At 36.7% G+C, this 22,158-nt stretch overlaps 1 protein-coding gene across 1 annotated transcript in view; it reads right to left on the minus strand.

The window, feature by feature from the left end:
- Window positions 1-18,304: 18,304 nt before the first annotated feature.
- LOC105323102 (UDP-xylose and UDP-N-acetylglucosamine transporter) overlaps window positions 18,305-22,158 on the minus strand; it is a 69,420-nt gene continuing 65,566 nt past the window's right edge. Inside the window, exon 11 of the mRNA XM_066080842.1 lies at window positions 18,305-21,093. Coding sequence (XP_065936914.1) covers window positions 20,853-21,093 — 241 coding nt within the window. The 3' untranslated portion in view covers window positions 18,305-20,852. The remainder of the gene's footprint in view (window positions 21,094-22,158) is intronic.

Genomic DNA, 22,158 nt, shown 5'->3' on the forward strand with positions numbered 1-22,158 from the left:
ATCAGTAGAAATTCATGTTAAAGTTTCATTCAAAAATCTAGGGCAGAACAAATTGGACCCGGCCTCGTTAATTACGAGAGAAGATCTTGTTATTACGAGAAAAGATCTCGTTATTACAAGAAAGATCTAATATCTATACAAAATGGTGCATTTTATTGTTTTACTCTCTTTATGTAAAATAGATGAACATAAGATATTCATTAAATTAGCGAAAGAAATGTTAGAAAAAGTAACAAATCAGATTGATTTATAAATTAACTGACCATCTTATGTGGAAATTGATAAATAATAATAGTTGTTATTTAAAAGTTAATCAATATTGAATTAATGTTTCTACAATAAAAAAATAAAAATAGACTGAAAGGGTGAACCAATCGACTTAGAGGTCTTTCCAGAAACACACCATTTTAAATAGATCCTTTCTTGTAATAGCAATATCTTTTCTGGAAATTACGAAATATTTAACTCGTTATAATGAGACCTTTTCTCGTAATAACGAGACAACTTTTTATAACGAGATCTTATCTCGTAATAACGAGATAATGAACTTGTTATACACATGTAACGAGATCTTTTCTCGTAATTAGGAGATAAAAATATTTTTATGTTACTGTATCCGTCGTTGGTAAATACCATTAGTATGAAATCAGTACTTTGTTTTTTTATTTATAGTGTATAAAATTGATAACGAAACAAGCGCTTAGTACGTAACATGTTCTTTAATCACGTGAACGAAGTTAATCAAATATTTAAATCAATAGGGGTCTTTGGTCGACTTGTGTTATCGATCAATACATATACCGGAGGTCACATGGTGTGCTATTTTATTATTATTTTTATGCCATATGATGTATTATAAATTATATGAGTGTTATATATAAATACGAAAAGGTCGACGGTGTGACCACTTGATGTGTGTTGTGTCTTTGAATTAGACAATGTACTTTATCAACATTTGTCTTAGTCCACACAGATAAAATTGGGTCCCGGTTAAGGCTGGAAGTTAGTCTGCAATGGACCGGAGTCCCATCCAAGGGAGTCGATGATTTTCATCCGATTGGCACCACGGAAACCCGGAATAAATAAGACTCTCGTAGGTCGGAGAAAGAATGAAAATATTAATGCAAATAAAATGTTCGTCCAACAAGCTTGCTAGCCTCTTTACAGAACATTAAATGTTTGATTATGCTTTAATACCGCTGAATGGGGAGAGACTGTTTTCACAATTTTTTTTATAAAATATAATAGATTTGTAACTATATAACACATTTCTTTCCAAGTTGAAACTTTCTATTTACTAATCAACTATCAAATATAAGGCTTAAAAACGGAATTGGCACGAGTGTAAAATTAAACTTGGACATCGCCTTAGTTTAAATTTCTGAGAGTCAATTATCAATTTCTCACCATGTGATAAATTATTTAAAATTTGTATGTACATGTACATGGGTGTTTAATACATGAATGTATATATAAATATACATATTAAGTATATAAGTATACATGTATGCTAATGTTTATGTCTGTAACCTTTCAGTCAAGCCACTCGTTCCCTCTTGTGGATATGTTTATTGTGCATTATGAATGTTTATTGTACAATCTTCCTGTAACCTTTTGAAAGCCCTTAGTGATCAATAAAGAAATTTAATTGATCATACGACGTTAAAGAATTGACAGTCGACTTCGTACAATATGCTACTTAAGATTCTATGGACATTGGTAATATTGAGAGATGCATGATCCCTTCTGAATTTGAATGAACGTTTACTTGTATTGCACATCTTAAGCACACAAATTTAATCCAAAGATGACAATAGTTGTAAAATTATCGTATTTTACCAGTTTATCAAACATTTTCAAAAGTCATGTGAAGTGACTGATATCTTTAAACAATACCGACGACTTAGCAGATTATATTATAATAAGCTTTATAAATAATATTTACGTCAATATTTACACGATAGATCAAAATTTAGAAGTATATGTAAATAGCAGATTTTCCATTAATGCTTTATAAATTTATAATATCTCTCCATCGAGGAGTTATATATATATTTAATTAATTGAATTCTAAATGAATGAAAAATGACGTATACCTGAACATACATATAGATAATTGAAAATTAAAGCATTAATTCTGTAACATAACATGCCGTCCGAAAGTTTTTGGGTGTAATAAATTAAATTTTTATTAAATGTTGTACCTTTTAAATAATATTCATCACCTTAATCAGGATCATTGTGGTTCATTGTTGTGAAGACGCGAATGATTTTTTGCTCATTTTTTAAAGGTTGTCTTTGTTTTCAGATGACTGCCTTTTTATGATACGTATAGCCATTTCAGCCAGTGAAAGCTATTTCTTGCTGCTCTTTATTCTCTATTTAACCATGTTTTCTTGTTCATTGTATTATTAGACGACAAGTTTTTATTACATTTCAAATTCAAACCAAACTTTATTCTATCTGCTCTGAATAAAACCATCACACATTCCCTTTATATATATATATATATATATATATATATATATATATATATATATATATATATATATATATATATATATATATATATATATATATATATATATATATATATAACTTTAAAACAAATTTTTTACCGTTTAGATTGTTTAGAATTGAATTTATTAGATTAAAGGCAAAGGGGGACAACTATTCGATAACAGGAAAAAAAGTTAATTATTAGGACACAATCCACTACTTAAACATGAAAAGTATGTCCAAGTATAAAAAGTATTAAGCCCCTACATATCTGTAATGCATCCAATACAATTTCAATTCTTTATTCGCACAAGACCAGTTCACTGGTATTTGAGGTTCAAAATCAATATATTACAAATGTACACGAATACAGTCAAGGATCCCATGTACAGTAGAAGTAATAATGACAAAAAAAGAAGGTTAAAATCACAATACAATAGGTTGTTAAAGTTGGTTTCTGGAGAACAGACTTTGAAAATTTTCTAAATAAATATTGACAAGTTTTTTAGTTTTTCTACATTAAAAGTATTCATGAGCTCGTTAAATTTTATAATATTTGGGTTTTCATAATATCTCTTGGGTAGAAACATTTTTCTGTCGTTTACAAAATGTGTACATTCTAAAATATAATGAAATTCATCCCCAATACTATTAGAATCACACACTGTACATTTTCTTAAATGTTTTTCAATATTATGCCATCTATCTGTTTCAATGGGGAATCGATGATTACATGTTCGTAATTTTGTAAACGTGATCCGTAGATCTGTAGGTAAAATCAACAAGTACTTTTCTAAATTGAGATTTGTTTTAAAAATTCTATAATTAATACATTTTGGTGAGTTATCTACTATACTTCTCCAATCTTGTACAAATTGATTTTGTAATATTTCTTTAACTATTGACTTAAGCCAGTTATAACTACATATTGTTTGATTTTCCCATATATATATATGACAACCCGCACGAGTTGAGTATATCATGTATACATTTTATCCATGGATGTATAAAAGATCCATTTTTGTAACATCTATAAGAATAACAATAGATTACATTAGTGAGTTTACAATCGTGGGCTGTCAAAACTTTTGCCCAGTACATTATCATTTTAATTTTAACAAAGAGTGACAATGGATACCTTCCAGTTTCTCCATACACCATACAATTTGGAGTTCTAGATTTAAGATTAAGAATAAATTTCAGGTATTTTAAATGTACCTTTTCAATAATATCTAAAATTTCGTAACCCCACACTTCGCACGAGTAAAGTAAAATTGGGTTAATGACCTTGTCAAATAGGTCTAACTGACAATTAATTGGTAGGCTAAAATAACGTATTTTTCGTAAAACACCATATAATGCCTTTGACGCTTGTTCTACTAAATGCTTTTTAGCATTATTAAATTTTCCACTTCTTGATAAAACAATACCCAAATAGCAAAATGATTTAACGTTTTCAATAGTTACTCCTTTATACAAAAATGTTCGCTTTGACATTACACCTTTTGAAAAAATGAGGATCTTTGTTTTGGCTATATTGACATTAAGTTTCCATATATCACAATAATTTGCAAACACATCTAATGCCTTTTGTAAATCAGGCGCAGATTCCGATATCAAGACAGTGTAACCGGCATAAAAAAGTAGACAGAGTTTCAACATAGCAAATAAATCATCCTGTATTTGAAGAGAAGGACAAGTAAAGCCCTCTATCTGGTTTCTTAATATATAATCTTCCAAATCGTTAATAAAAAGAGAAAATAAATATGGTGACAAATTTTCTCCTTGTCTTACACCTATGTTACACGTAAAAAAATCTGATAAATGTTGACCAATTTTTACCTTTGATTTAATACCCTTGTACATGTTAATAATAAATCTCAAACATTTTCCATCTATCCCACTTTTAAGAACTTTCGTCCATAGTCCATCTCGCCAAACTGTATCAAAAGCTTTCTTAAAATCAATGAAAGCACAGAATAGTTTCTTCTTATTGTTTAGTGCATTTTTACAAAGAAAATCAATAACAAATATATTATCTGATGTACAATAACCCTTTCTAAAACCTGTTTGCGCTTCATTGATTAAGTGTATTTCGTTAGCAAAGGTGTTTAAACGGTCACATATTATACTAGTAAAAAGTTTTCCTAAACAACTGAGTAATGTAATAGGTCTATAATTTTCAGGTTGACTCCTGTCGCCCTTGCCTTTGTAAATTGGCTTAATTATTCTTAATAGCCAGTCGTCTGGGACTAGGCCACTATCAAAAACCAAATTGAAAAAGTTTACATATAAGGGTAAGAATATTTCCATAGTTGTCTTAATATATTCGTTGATATAACATGGTCACCGCCAGGCGCTTTATTGTTTTTTATTTTTTTTACAGCATTCCTAATTTCTTCACAAGTTATAGACTGATTAAGAAGTGTATCATTATCTAAGTTTATGTTTATATCTATCTCTTGGTCTTCAACTGTGCCTTCGTTTGTTTTTTTCATAAACTCATACATTAAATCAATATTTACACTAGTTTTGTCTTTCTTATTGGTACTATTTAAAATATCCCAGTATTCTTTAGGTTTCCCTTTATGGAGTTCCTTAAGCTTGTCTGAAATACTATTATTGTAGTCCTTGATGCTTTTATCCAATGTTTTCTTGTATTAATACTTTGCCATACATCCCGATTCATTGAACATGGGCTATTATGGATCGGAAACCTTAATAAGAGAGAGAGAGAGAGAGAGAGAGAGAGAGAGAGAGAGAGAGAGAGAGAGAGAGAGAGAGAGAGCACTTGACTTATTATAACCTTGAATCATTGTAAGCATTAAAAAGTAAAATATTCACTGAAACCGGTCTATGTATAAAAATGCAGGGTATGAATTACCCGTGGAATATTTTTGCGGTTAAAATTGAGTTTATCCCTCTGGCTATATTTAGAATCGGTAGGACAGCAAAGTAGTCCTTTAAAAAATAGTACAATGTACAAAGCGTATAGACCGTTTACACCAAGTGTACACAATGTACAAAGCGTATAGACCATTTCCACCAAGTATACACAATGTGTACATATATAACCGATGATACATTGTGTATACTTGGTGTACACGACCTATACGCTTGGTACATTAGGCATACGCCCTGTACAGGACGTATACTTAATGTACAAAGCGTATAGACCATTTACACCAAGTATACACAATGTACAAAGCGTATAGACCGTTTACACCAAGTATACACAATGTACAAAGCGTATAGACAGTTTACACCAAGTATACACAATGTATCATCAGTTATATATGGTCCAATGTAAACACCAAATTTTGTGCACGAAGTATACGTCCTGTACAGGGCGTATGCCTAATACCAAGCGTATAGGTCGTGTACACCAAGTATACACAATGACACAATGTATCATCTGTTATATATGGTCCAATGTATACACGAAATTGTTCACACAAAGTATACGCCCTGTACAGGCCGATTACACCACGTATACCCAATGTACAAAGCGTATAGACCGTTTACACCAAGTGTACACAATGTACAAAGCGTATAGACCATTTACACCAAGTGTACACAATGTACAAAGCGAATAGACCGTTTACACCAAGTATACACAATGTATCATCGGTTATATATGGTCCAATGTATACACCAAATGTTTTGCACGAAGTATACGTCCTATACAGGGCGTATGCCCAACGTACCAAGCGTACAGGCCTTGTACATCAAGTATACACAATGTATCATCGGTTATATATGGTCCAATGTATACACAAAATGGTGCACACAAAGTATACGCCCTGTACAGGCCGTTTGCACGACGTATACCCAATGTACAAAGCGTATAGACCGTTTACACCAAGTGTACACAATGTACAAAGCGTATAGACCATTTACACCAAGTATACACAATGTACAAAGCGAATAGACCGTTTACACCAAGTATACACAATGTATCATCGGTTATATATGGTCCAATGTATACACCAAATGTTTTGCACGAAGTATACGTCCTATACAGGGCGTATGCCCAACGTACCAAGCGTACAGGCCTTGTACATCAAGTATACACAATGTATCATCGGTTATATATGGTCCAATGTATACACAAAATGGTGCACACAAAGTATACGCCCTGTACAGGCCGTTTGCACGACGTATACCCAATGTACAAAGCGTATAGACCGTTTACACCAAGTGTACACAATGTACAAAGCGTATAGACCATTTACACCAAGTATACACAATGTACAAAGCGAATAGACCGTTTACACCAAGTATACACAATGTATCATCGGTTATATATGGTCCAATGTATACACCAAATGTTTTGCACGAAGTATACGTCCTATACAGGGCGTATGCCCAACGTACCAAGCGTACAGGCCTTGTACATCAAGTATACACAATGTATCATCGGTTATATATGGTCCAATGTATACACAAAATGGTGCACACAAAGTATACGCCCTGTACAGGCCGTTTGCACGACGTATACCCAATGTACAAAGCGTATAGACCGTTTACACTAAGTATACACAATGTATCATCGGTTATATATGGTCCAATGTATACACGAAATTATGCACACAAAGTATACGCCCTATACAATTTTGTACACGAAGTATATGACCTGTACAGTCTTACATCATGCAATACCAAATCATTTATAAAAATTATGGGATACGATACCTATCAGTTTGACGCACAGCTTCTCGTATTAGGTTTAGGTTGAAGAATAAAAGAAAATATTCCAACGGAGATGCATTTCTCGCCGGCATGTTCTTTGGCCCTGGGTTCCCAGTGAATGGCTTATTTTGCACCGGTTCAGGCGGCAATACACGGAACCACACTCCAGCCATCTTGTACGGCGCAAGGCAGAACGCACGTGTTATTATGACGTCATTTACGTAAAATGACGTTATAACAAAATACCGCGTTATGGAAGTCATTTATGTCATTCTTTTCAATGTTGATATTATTTTTAAGAATTATATGTTTCGAAAATAATATACATGCATGCATTGCGTAAACATTTTAAAAATAATTTAGGGCAATAATATTATCTGTTGCTTGAATTTTTGAAGTTATTGAGAAACAAACAATCGGAACAAAATTATGCAACAATATGTTAATTACGATGAATTAATAAAATTAATGCACATGAACATATGCTGTTTTAGTGTAATGTTTAGCAATAAAAAAAAACACATTAACTTTTATTTCAACAATTGATATAATAATTATGCAAATTTTGATGGCAGATAAAAAGATCTTAGTTTGTGTAACTATGTATCAAGAAATCCGTTAATTCTAGCGCAATAAATCTCTTTTAAAAATCAAAATAATAAATTAATATGTCAATAAATTACAATTGGATACTTTATTGTTCATAATAACATACGATGCTTTTATATTTATTGACGTATATTTAATAAATCATATGGAAAAAGTGTAAAGTTAAAATCGGCCTAAAATCGGCCCCGTGGCACTCTGGACAACTGTGTGATCGGCCCAAAATCGGCCCTGTGGCACAGAAGTGGTTAAAGAGTGATTGAAAACGTGTTTTCATCGACTTTCATTTAAATTATATTTACCTATACCAAGGACTGCACATTTTGGATATATATATATGTATATGTAATGAAAGCGCTTACGTTTTATATATCGTGTTGTTAATTTCTTTTATTTTAACCACTTATGTGCCACAGGGCCTATTTGGGCCTATTTGAATATCTACGTTCAGTGCCACGGGGCCTATTTGGGCCTATTTGGAAAAGAAAAAAATATTTTTTTTAAAGATACAAATTAAGTGTTACAGGTTTTCCGTGTATTTCATAAGCTATAGTTCGTTAATATTTTTATCAAAAGGAAACAATATCGAAAATTTGCAACGTCAGTTATCTCTCTCAATGGCCGAGTGGGTCATGTTTTGACTTTTGAACAGACCGAGTGCATCCCTGGTTTGAATCCCGCTAAGTGCCATTGATGAGTTTTGCCTGCAGATTTATACTCGGATGTTATTGCCGGATTTACGTATAAACTTATGTACGTGCATACATGTTCTTTATATTTCCCATGAACTCTTTTTCACGTGTTTTTTATAAATGTATTTCATACGCAAATTATTTGGGGGAAAAAAAGGAACTTTTCCTAGGTGTATGGAGTTGCAACTGTATGTATAAACGAATGGATTCTGATTCAATCGTAATAATTTATATAAACTTTGAAAGGGATATTTCTATTTTAAGCAACTGATTGCCGTATGATTTAACTTGTTGAAAGCTTACATGTAGAAGAGCAATGCATTACAACAAGCCAATTTGTTTTCTTCTGTGAATTTGTAGCTCTTACAACAAGTTAAATATACCAGAAATTGATTAACATTTAACGTCTCTTTATTAGTAAAAAAAAAGGAAGCATTTTTAACACAGCTCCACAAAAAAGTTATGCAATTCAAAGATGTCTGTTTTGTGAGTATACTAATAACACCCCCCCCCCCCCCCCCTCAGTTCTACATGTTCTTTAATGTGTCTTCCTTTATTTTCTAATATACAACCTTACCTTAACCATTTATTTTTAATGCATGAGAGGGTGTACGTGTGCGTGTAAGTGAATGAGAGGAATGAGATGAGCAAAGGTCATCATGTTTATGCATTGACAAAATCTGTGTCCTTTATTTTATTTGGACATATATATATATATATATATATATATATATATATATATATATATATATATATATATATATATATATATATATATATATATATATATATATATACATGTATTGCTCTGATAAGCTGTAATGCTTAAAGACATAAAGAATTGAATGGAATTGATCCTTCTGACTACTCGAATGACCCTACAACCAGTGTTTGATAACGAGCCATTTCACACCACACAAAAGGAAAATATATATGCGCTTACAATCTTTCCAAAAATAAAATGACCATCTAATTAACAAACGATTCTGTCATAAAGATGAAAAATAACTTAAGTTATGATCTCATATACAGACATCATAAGTGTTAAGGATAAAACAGTTTGATTGGAGGTAGCACTACAATATTAAATATTGTAGTGCATGAAATATAAAATTTTACCAAATATTTAAAACTTTATTTGCATGTAAAATCAAAACAAAGTTTTTGAAATATTCCCGTAAACAGTTTATCAAATAAAATTACATTGTATAAATAAAACATTGGTAGCAAGACACACACACACCTTCAAATTTGAAATCAAGTCAGGGCCTTTTCACTACCACCCCCTCCCCCACACCGTCCTCTAGTGATCTTGATTTTTTTTTCTAAAAACTAAGAATGTATCAGACTCTCAGACTTCTAACGTGTTGAGTTTTATCTCATAAAAAATTCAAGCCCTGCCATCGGCAAATAACCCGATGTAAATGGAATAACTCTGGGATTATTTTTCGTCAGCCATGTTTTGACGTGAACCCTGGTATTTATAAATGATATAGTTATTATAACGATTATTCAGGGCGCCGTGGCGCCAAGAACGGCATAATTATTGAAGGTTCTGAGACCGGTCACCCCCGGGCAGGACCCCCACCCTCAGGAATCCGGGGTCACCTAATTGTCACAAGTCCTAGTTTAGGCGCCCTGCGCCTTGTTTATGTCCCTATATAATATGATAATATAGTTATTATAACGATTATTCAGGGCGCCGTGGCGACAAGAACGGCATAATTATTGAAGGTTCTGAGACCGGTCACCCCCGGGCAGGACCCCCACCCTCAGGAATCCGGGGTCACCTAATTGTCACAAGTCCTAGTTTAGGCGCCCTGCGCCTTGTTTATGTCCCTATATAATATGATAATATAGTTATTATAACGATTATTCAGGGCGCCGTGGCGACAAGAACGGCATAATTATTGAAGGTTCTGAGACCGGTCACCCCCGGGCAGGACCCCCACCCTCAGGAATCCGGGGTCACCTAATTGTCACAAGTCCTAGTTTAGGCGCCCTGCGCCTTGTTTATGTCCCTATATAATATGATAATATAGTTATTATAACGATTATTCAGGGCGCCGTGGCGCCAAGAACGGCATAATTATTGAAGGTTCTGAGACCGGTCACCCCCGGGCAGGACCCCCACCCTCAGGAATCCGGGGTCACCTAATTGTCACAAGTCCTAGTTTAGGCGCCCTGCGCCTTGTTTATGTCCCTATATAATATGATAATATAGTTATTATAACGATTATTCAGGGCGCCGTGGCGCCAAGAACGGCATAATTATTGAAGGTTCTGAGACCGGTCACCCCCGGGCAGGACCCCCACCCTCAGGAATCCGGGGTCACCTAATTGTCACAAGTCCTAGTTTAGGCGCCCTGCGCCTTGTTTATGTCCCTATATAATATGATAATATAGTTATTATAACGATTATTCAGGGCGCCGTGGCGACAAGAACGGCATAATTATTGAAGGTTCTGAGACCGGTCACCCCCGGGCAGGACCCCCACCCTCAGGAATCCGGGGTCACCTAATTGTCACAAGTCCTAGTTTAGGCGCCCTGCGCCTTGTTTATGTCCCTATATAATATGATAATATAGTTATTATAACGATTATTCAGGGCGCCGTGGCGCCAAGAACGGCATAATTATTGAAGGTTCTGAGACCGGTCACCCCCGGGCAGGACCCCCACCCTCAGGAATCCGGGGTCACCTAATTGTCACAAGTCCTAGTTTAGGCGCCCTGCGCCTTGTTTATGTCCCTATATAATATGATAATATAGTTATTATAACGATTATTCAGGGCGCCGTGGCGCCAAGAACGGCATAATTATTGAAGGTTCTGAGACCGGTCACCCCCGGGCAGGACCCCCACCCTCAGGAATCCGGGGTCACCTAATTGTCACAAGTCCTAGTTTAGGCGCCCTGCGCCTTGTTTATGTCCCTATATAATATGATAATATAGTTATTATAACGATTATTCAGGGCGCCGTGGCGACAAGAACGGCATAATTATTGAAGGTTCTGAGACCGGTCACCCCCGGGCAGGACCCCCACCCTCAGGAATCCGGGGTCACCTAATTGTCACAAGTCCTAGTTTAGGCGCCCTGCGCCTTGTTTATGTCCCTATATAATATGATAATATAGTTATTATAACGATTATTCAGGGCGCCGTGGCGCCAAGAACGGCATAATTATTGAAGGTTCTGAGACCGGTCACCCCCGGGCAGGACCCCCACCCTCAGGAATCCGGGGTCACCTAATTGTCACAAGTCCTAGTTTAGGCGCCCTGCGCCTTGTTTATGTCCCTATATAATATGATAATATAGTTATTATAACGATTATTCAGGGCGCCGTGGCGCCAAGAACGGCATAATTATTGAAGGTTCTGAGACCGGTCACCCCCGGGCAGGACCCCCACCCTCAGGAATCCGGGGTCACCTAATTGTCACAAGTCCTAGTTTAGGCGCCCTGCGCCTTGTTTATGTCCCTATATAATATGATAATATAGTTATTATAACGATTATTCAGGGCGCCGTGGCGACAAGAACGGCATAATTATTGAAGGTTCTGAGACCGGTCACCCCCGGGCAGGACCCCCACCCTCAGGAATCCGGGGTCACCTAATTGTCACAAGTCCTAGTTTAGGCGCCCTGCGCCTTGTTTATGTCCCTATATAATATGATAATATAGTTATTATAACGATTATTCAGGGCGCCGTGGCGCCAAGAACGGCATAATTATTGAAGGTTCTGAGACCGGTCACCCCCGGGCAGGACCCCCACCCTCAGGAATCCGGGGTCACCTAATTGTCACAAGTCCTAGTTTAGGCGCCCTGCGCCTTGTTTATGTCCCTATATAATATGATAATATAGTTATTATAACGATTATTCAGGGCGCCGTGGCGACAAGAACGGCATAATTATTGAAGGTTCTGAGACCGGTCACCCCCGGGCAGGACCCCCACCCTCAGGAATCCGGGGTCACCTAATTGTCACAAGTCCTAGTTTAGGCGCCCTGCGCCTTGTTTATGTCCCTATATAATATGATAATATAGTAATTATAACGATTATTCAGGGGGCCGTGGCGCCAAGAACGGCATAATTATTGAAGGTTCTGAGACCGGTCACCCCCGGGCAGGACCCCCACCCTCAGGAATCCGGGGTCACCTAATTGTCACAAGTCCTAGTTTAGGCGCCCTGCGCCTTGTTTATGTCCCTATATAATATGATAATATAGTAATTATAACGATTATTCAGGGGGCCGTGGCGCCAAGAACGGCATAATTATTGAAGGTTCTGAGACCGGTCACCCCCGGGCAGGACCCCCACCCTCAGGAATCCGGGGTCACCTAATTGTCACAAGTCCTAGTTTAGGCGCCCTGCGCCTTGTTTATGTCCCTATATAATATGATAATAAAGTAATTATAACGATTATTCAGGGGGCCGTGGCGCCAAGAACGGCATAATTATTGAAGGTTCTGAGACCGGTCACCCCCGGGCAGGACCCCCACCCTCAGGAATCCGGGGTCACCTAATTGTCACAAGTCCTAGTTTAGGCGCCCTGCGCCTTGTTTATGTCCCTATATAATATGATAATATAGTTATTATAACGATTATTCAGGGCGCCGTGGCGACAAGAACGGCATAATTATTGAAGGTTCTGAGACCGGTCACCCCCGGGCAGGACCCCCACCCTCAGGAATCCGGGGTCACCTAATTGTCACAAGTCCTAGTTTAGGCGCCCTGCGCCTTGTTTATGTCCCTATATAATATGATAATATAGTAATTATAACGATTATTCAGGGGGCCGTGGCGCCAAGAACGGCATAATTATTGAAGGTTCTGAGACCGGTCACCCCCGGGCAGGACCCCTACCCTCAGGAATCCGGGGTCACCTAATTGTCACAAGTCCTAGTTTAGGCGCCCTGCGCCTTGTTTATGTCCCTATATAATATGATAATATAGTAATTATAACGATTATTCAGGGGGCCGTGGCGCCAAGAACGGCATAATTATTGAAGGTTCTGAGACCGGTCACCCCCGGGCAGGACCCCCACCCTCAGGAATCCGGGGTCACCTAATTGTCACAAGTCCTAGTTTAGGCGCCCTGCGCCTTGTTTATGTCCCTATATAATATGATAATATAGTAATTATAACGATTATTCAGGGGGCCGTGGCGCCAAGAACGGCATAATTATTGAAGGTTCTGAGACCGGTCACCCCCGGGCAGGACCCCCACCCTCAGGAATCCGGGGTCACCTAATTGTCACAAGTCCTAGTTTAGGCGCCCTGCGCCTTGTTTATGTCCCTATATAATATGATAATATAGTTATTATAACGATTATTCAGGGGGCCGTGGCGCCAAGAACGGCATAATTATTGAAGGTTCTGAGACCAGTCACCCCCGGGCAGGACCCCCACCCTCAGGAATCCGGGGTCACCTAATTGTCACAAGTCCTAGTTTAGGCGCCTTGCGCCTATTTACCGAGGGATATTTTCCCGTCGGGATCGAAAAACTAGTCGATAAGCATATTTAGAACGGAGTTAGTGCGTTGAAGTTAGTGCGTGCTAGCTTGACTTTGGTCTGCCGGTTTTACTAAAAAAGCTGCTGTGTAGCTTGAATATATCAAAATCCGTCCAAGTACTGTCTACCGTAATCATAGTACGACATGTTATAGCCCAGTTTACTTTTTACGATTACTTCCGGTTTTGACTTAAATCAGTTACGTATTTAGTTATGCAGAGGCCTTATAAAAAATAAGTGAAAGCTTAAAACATTTTGATTTTACTCTGTAACACCAAAGAAAACAATAACAGCCAGTGGTGTCAACTTAACAGGTGCACAGGTAAAGCACCCAAGCCACGTGCAGTGAGTCGTGACTAATTCTGTCTGGCCAGCATGGTCGGTAAAAATCAAAGTGAGTTTGGAACTACAAGCTACCAATAAAGTGAAGCTCATTTTTAAATGATACTGGAGAAATACATGTTAAAATTGTTTTGTGAATTAAAAATCTATCCTATATATATAAGACAAAAAATAATTTTAATGAATATTATTTTCTGGTATTTCCTTAACTGGGTTTCACTGCAAATTCAATATCTCTGTGTTTACCCTAGATGTCAGCATGCAGTGATGGTTCAATACTGAACAATAGAAAGACTTAATATAAAAAGTGGCACTATTGAATTTTTGTATTGTACCATTGCATGCAAACAAAATAATAGTTTTCTGAACTTGTACAGCAACACAAGTTTTAATTGCACACTGGTAGTCATAGAAATAATAAAATTTAAAATGATTGCAAATGCATTAATTACAATGGTAAAATAAGGTATCTAACAGTATTTTTAATATATATTTACATTTCACGTGAAAAAAAGTCGTTTACGCAAAATCTCCCCCTTAGCCAAGTTGGTAAGGGGGAGATTCTCCCACATAGCAGCTTTGAAAGGTTAACAGGTATGCTATAAAAAGAGGAGTTGTCTTTCATAGGTAATTTTACTATTATAAAGAGTAGGAGTTATGACCCTTTGGTCACAAGGCCAATTTAATTTGACCAACATATATAGATGATTTGCATATTTATTAACCATCAACCAATGAAAAGCTGTTTAGTTCTAGTCAAGGTATGGACAAAGAAACAAGGTTTTGCAAGTTTACTGAAGAAAATTTTATTTTTAAATTTTAGGTGGACTAGCTACGTTAAGAGTATCACACCACTTACGAAGAAAAAAACACGTCTAAACGATAGACAAAATACACCTTACCACATGGAAAATACAGGAGTACATCATGCATTATATCCTAGTATAAAGGTATCACACCGGTAATCGTTAATTATTATACTTTCATGTTAAATACTGAAATCTGATTGGTTAAGACGCAGTTCATAATCCTTTCTATTACCCTCAGCGTTAGCAACGCACTAAGCAACGGGTAACATTACATAAATAGTGCCTGTTTGGGAGGGTAACAGTTGAAATTGACACCCCGAGGAAACCATTGCCAACACGTCGCTCATCGGCTAAGCACACACATCCCTGGATGACCTCTGAGCTGAGACGCCTTAGCAACAGGAAACATAAAGTCCACACCCGAGCTAAGCACAGTAACGACACAAAAGATGTAAAGCGGTTCAAGACACTCTAAGGGCAGCTACAGAGAGAATCCAGAAGAGCACACAGGGCTTACCTGGAGGATATTGTTTGTGATGACCTGCGTAACAACCTAAAACGGTTTTTGTCATACATGAAAACCAGGAAGCAGGATTCGTCTCAGATAGTGACACTGAGGTCAAAAGACGGATTCCTCCTTAGCGACACTGCCAGCAAAGCCGCCATCCTGAATGAACAGTTTCAGTCATTGTACATCGAGAGGACCTCAGCGCATTGCCTGACCTAGGACCAAGTCCATACCCTACTATGAGCAACATCACTATCCATAAAAGGGGAGTATTGAAGCTGTTTAAGAGACTGCACCCATTCAAAGCAACAGGACCAAATGATATTCCAGCATTCATCTTGAAGCATAGTGCAGAGTCCTTAGCCCCATACCTTACAAGGATGTATCAGCTCTCCTTAAATCAAGGACAGATACCAGTTGATTGGCGCAGAGCAACCATCGCCCCTATTTACAAGAAAGGGGAGAAACACCAACCTGCAAACTACAGGTCAATCTCTCTAACATCAATAGCATGCAAGCTACTGGAACACGTGGTACATAGCACAGTCATGGATCACTTCGATTGACATAACATCCTATGTGATGAGCAACATGGCCTCCGAGCCCACCGATCATGTGAGACGCAACTGGTGATTACGTTGGACTAAATTGCCAGGAACATGGACCAGTGCATCAAACACACATAATACTCCTGGATTTCTCCAAGGCGTTTGATAAAGTCCCCCCCCCCCCCAACGACTGCTTCTGAAGCTGGAGCACTATGGAGTGTCTGGAACAACACTAGGATGGATTCAGGGCTTCCTCAGACAGAGAACCCAGGCAGTACTCCTGGATGGTCATACATCCTCAGCTCTTGACGTCCTCTCTGGAGTGCCACAAGGTACCGTCCTAGGACCACTTTTGTTTCTGACCTACATAAACGACCTTCCAGACTTTTTTCTGATGATTGCCTGGTCTATCGACAAATCCGAAACCAGAGAGATGTGGCCAAACTACAGGAAGATCTCACTGCCTTGGAAGGATGGGAACACAGGTGGCAGACGAGTTTCCATCCGGAAAAGTGCACGGTTATCCGGATCTCGAACAAGAGACAGTAACTACAAACATCCTACACCCTACACGGACACCATCTGGAAGTTGTAGAGAGTGGAAAGTATCTTGGTGTAACCATCTCCCAGGATCTCCAGTAGACGAACCACATCCATACCACCATAGGCATAGCTACAAGGAAACTAGGCTTTCTGAGACGTAACCTGGGCCAATGTACACCATCAGCGAGGGCAACAGCATTCTGTACCCTGATCAGACCAGCGATCGATAATGCATCGTCTGTGTGGGACCCCCACCAAGCCACACTCACCAGAGAAGTTGAGCAGGTACAACGAAGAGCTGTCAGGTTCGTATTTAACAACTATCGTGACACCTCCACCGGATGTGTAACCAGACTCCTGCACCAACTCGAATGGGATTCCCTCCAGCATAGGAGAACCATTCAAAGACTAGTACTATGCTACAAGATCAGAAACCACCTTGTAGACATAGATCCAGAGAAGTATTACACACCCGGTGACATACGAACTAGAGGGAGTCACAGACTCAGACAGCAGCGGGCCAGTAAAGAAGTTTACCGGAATTCCTTCTTCCCGCGATCGGTGAGAGACTGGAATCATCTACCAGAGCCAGTTACAGCAGCACTCACCACAGAGGAGTTCAGGACCAGACTACCCAGTGTCCACTGGACTCAGTCATATCGTAAATAGTTTTAACAGTTTTTAAAAGTGAAAGCCTCCTGTTTTAAATCCACGCCGGGGTTATCATCACTGAGTTAATAAGGTCAACCCCTTACCGAAAGAAGAAGAATTACCAGCTTTTGAGCTTAGTCATTTTTTGACAAAATATTGCATATAGGGTACCCATTTCACTGGATACGGTAGGTAGTGTTTATCATTTCAGGGTTGGCATGTATTATGGATACAGTTCACATAAATGAAAACCGTGTTTGCTGTCACATTGACAGCTTTTCACTTGTTCAAAGGTATAACAGTACAGAGGGAAAATATATTTTTGAAACGATGGGTATGAATTTACACAGGTGAAGAATTGCGATGCTATCATATTACAAATTTCTATAACCAACGACGTGGATGGGGTTCTTCCTTTTTCATATCTTTACCTACAAGTTTATAGTTACCAAAGCAAAACATCCGAACAAGGCCAGCAACGCCGTTAAGGTCACAATCTTCTCTGTTGATTTTGTTGTATTGAAGATATGGGAACAATTATCATGTTGAAAATACCAGCACTGAGACTTATCAGGAAGATTTTGGGTCCAACTTGAAATGTGGTCGACATGTATACATTTAATAATCAACCTTTTTGTTTCATTTTATTATCCAATGAAATGTTCCATTTAATAAATTTTATGGTATTTACGTGCTGCGGAAGAGGAAGACATAAACGTCTAATATACAAGTTGTTTTGGCCTATTACAAGCTGTTTTGATTAGTATCTCACATGGTGGTTTGATTTACATTCGTTATATAATTGGCCAGGTTAAAAAGTTTCATATATTCACGTCTCATGCATTTGACCAACACTTTGATGTCAAAACAATTAATAGAGTAAAAAGGTAACACAGAAATAAAGTTTTCATGTAATTTATTCATCATCTCCAAGTTTGGTAACTAACTTTACATTGCTGATCAAGTTAAAAGTGGTAAAACATTAAAAACTTTTAAAAAAAATTTCTTTCAAACAAATACCTATTGATAAATGACATCATAGATTTAAAGCATTAATTACCGTAAGTACAGCCATGTTTATCTATGTCACTGAACTGTTAAATCGAAAAGTCCTATATATTTATGTGTTGTAGACTACACTTAACATAGTAAGTATTTCTAAATGCATGTGCCAATGTGGCTTATCGTGTGTTTCACTTGCAAACCATGAAGCGTATACAAAAGTATATATATTAATTACCATATAGTAGCCATACAGCCCCATTGCCAAAAAAATGGCAAGTTTTTAAAAGCAAACTAGTCAATCAGAAATCAAAGCAGAGAAAAGGCACAGCATTCAACTTCATAAAGGAATATTTATCAGTTATATTTCTTTGTATTTGCAATAAAAATATTTGTGTTTCATTGAAACAAAAATAAAAATCAATTTTAGAATTGATAAAACATGGATAGAAATCCACAACAATGGAACTGATGATGCTATAATTCTAAATAATTATAGCTTCAGAAATCTCCAGAAATGGTCTGACCCCAAAAGATTAATTTGAAATTGAAGTGAAAAAATATCATACATAAAACATGTACAATACACTAACAACAACCACATAGTGAGCAACAGAGAGTGCACGAGACAATGACTGACCCTGACTTACTGACAACGCTGAACAAAAGAGGTCAAACATCTGGCAAGAAAAGTCTGAAACAACATCAACTCTCATTATTAATTGTGGAGTATTACTTAGACTCCCCCGATGCTCCATTCCGAAAAACTTCATACATACTTAATGTAAACCGATTATAATACATGTACAAGTGCATTTGATATTTACACAATTTATATGCAACTTCAGCATAGGGGTACATAATGAAACAAATCAGTTGTTGCACCTGGTAGGAAAAATAAAAAATATAATTGCTCACAGACATGAAATAGTCAACACAGATTAGTTAACCAGAGTTCCTTACATTAGTTCTTCTACTTGTATGTTAATCACTTCGCTGTAAGCATCAATTCATTATAGGCGTGTTTTACTGTACTCACTGTGACAACACAATAAAACAGGCAAAAAGTTCTATGGTATGAAAAAATTAATCTTTGTTTACAAACTCAATTGAATTAGATCAAATTAAAATACATGACAAGATAAATATTATCTACGATCGCAAGCATTAGACTAATCTATACACTAAATTCAAAAGTTAAATATACTGAATGCAATCAATGTCATTACCAGCCCAAACTATCACGAATTCTGTTAGCCCTTACATGTTCACCAATGCTAATACATATACAATGTACACGTACTTAACAGACCACAGAATGAAAGATTTTAACAGTGAAATAAAAAAGACTGATAATCATTTTGTTAAACCTTAACATGGCTGAATTTACTAAATTAAATTAAATAATTTCCAAAAATTTCAATGAGATGCGAATTAAATATTTAAACATTGAATCTTTTATTACAATAAACTGTTCATGTCCTTTTGAAAACCAGTTTATAAAAACACAGGACTAAATAAAGACAACATGACTATTTTACAATAACAAGATACAAGAGGTGATAAGTTTATGTCTTAGAATTAGATATTATGCTGAGAGCTTCACAAAGTAAAAAAAAAATGTTGACCTTGATTATCTTAATATAAATCTTGAATGAAAGACAATTAGATATCTAGGTTAATAGATATACACTCTACTACGTAAATTCAATAACCATGGCAAGTTTTCATACCCAGACAGTAGTTATGTGTACTGACTCCACTGTATGCTATAAACCACGTACATAATCCTAATTATGGAGACTGGGTGTACAGGGTTTGCTACATCATCCACACACGCAGAATTTCAACCTTAATATCTTTTTTTCTTTTTCGAATAGGCACCAAAGCCATGAAAAAAAGATGGCTTATTAATTTAATACAGCATCTTCAATAAAAAGGACAAAGGACTAGACTTGTTTACATTTCATAATACAACTGATGGCTAATACAATAGTTGGACGTGGCATTTTATCAAAAGAGATTATCCCGTATTGTTCAAGTTGATTAATTGGTGATCTTATTTAAAACTGGATTTCATACAGAAGAGTATATTTACATCTTACAAAACACACCTGATTCAATTCTAAAGACTTACGTTATGAACGATGAAAATATCAAATGTCTAAAACATCCAACTTTTCCATTTTGATTGTCTCTTTGTTTTACCAAGGATTTTCAAATACCAAAAATACATTAAAAAACTGGAGGGAAAAAGCTAGAGAATTTTTACTCCCATACATTTTTCTCCTGAACATACACATACATTTAGCCTTAACAGAAACTTCCATCCTCTTATACATATACATTTTTACCCTCTTATACATATATAAACATTTTCACCCTCCCACACATTTTTACCTACATTCAACTTTTACATGCATACTCTTAAATACTCATTCAATCTCCTAGTCAGCTTTGACCCCTTTCTTGGGAGGCATCAACCCTGGAACATGGACCATCTCTGTAAACAGAATGACCCCTACAAAGGTCAAGGACGTTCCCATCCAGTGGAGGTGAGTGAACGGGTTGTGGAAGTAAAATATGGACAGGATCAAACTGACAAACTTCCTCAAGGTCACAACTAGCGTAACAGACAGGGCCGAGCACTCCGTCGTCAGGATGAATACGCTGCGTATACAAATGTATCTGACACGTGGTCAAGGAAAATTACATAAAAATTACACAAAATGTATTACAAATTTAAACCTTTGCCAATACCAATAAAAAAATTTGGGCATCTTGTATACAGGGAAATATTAGGCCCCGTTTCACACATTTATGTCTGAGTGAATTTAAGAAGGGACAAAGTGTTTGTGTGTGTAGAGGGGCAAAAATTACACAAGGCAAAAATAACCCTGTATACAGTATTAAACTGGCAGAACTTTGTATATATGCGTCATGCCAACCTATTTCAAGTTTTCAATACCAATAAGTAATACATGAATTATATTTTTTAGCTTGAAAGACCTAAGAGTAATAATCTGATTAAGATTACATATATTTCACACACTCTTCTTTGAGTAATTTTTCAAGATACAGGAACTTGAAGGATCTAATTTTAGTCAGACTGTGGGAGTAACAGCTAGTAATAAGCATCGCATCATTTATCATATCATAATAAAACAACATAGGTAGTTCAAATCTCCCAAGAGATAGGCCAGGAGCACATCAATACTACAGAAACATGAAACAACAGATGAACAAGTAATATACTCAAAGTCCTAGACATTGATAGGATCGTCAAAGATCCTAGACATTGATAGGATCGTCAAAGATCCTAGACATTGATAGGATCCTCAAAGATCCTAGACATAGATAGGATCAACAAAGATCCTAGACATAGATAGGATCCTCAAAGATCCTAGACATAGATAGGATCCTCAAAGATCCTAGACATAGATAGGATCATCAAAGATCCAAGACATATATAGGATCCTCAAAGATCTGAGACTTACCTAATCTCTGCCATTCACCTAATGCTTATGAATCATTGCCTAACATTTGAAATGCGTGGGTAGCAACAAGGTAAGAAAGTAATCCTAAATTACATTTTGAAGTTTGTTCATATGAAGTTATGAACTTTTTTACTTTGTACAATGCTGACTTATTTTTAAGACAATGTCATGATCCTAGGGCTTAAATCCAATCTTCCTATTACATTGTTGATGAGACTGTTGAGTTTTAAAATCCTAAAATAATTCATGACATCGC

The sequence above is a fragment of the Magallana gigas genome, chromosome 4, assembly GCF_963853765.1.
Source record: "Magallana gigas chromosome 4, xbMagGiga1.1, whole genome shotgun sequence".
Taxonomy (NCBI): Eukaryota; Metazoa; Mollusca; class Bivalvia; order Ostreida; family Ostreidae; genus Magallana; species Magallana gigas.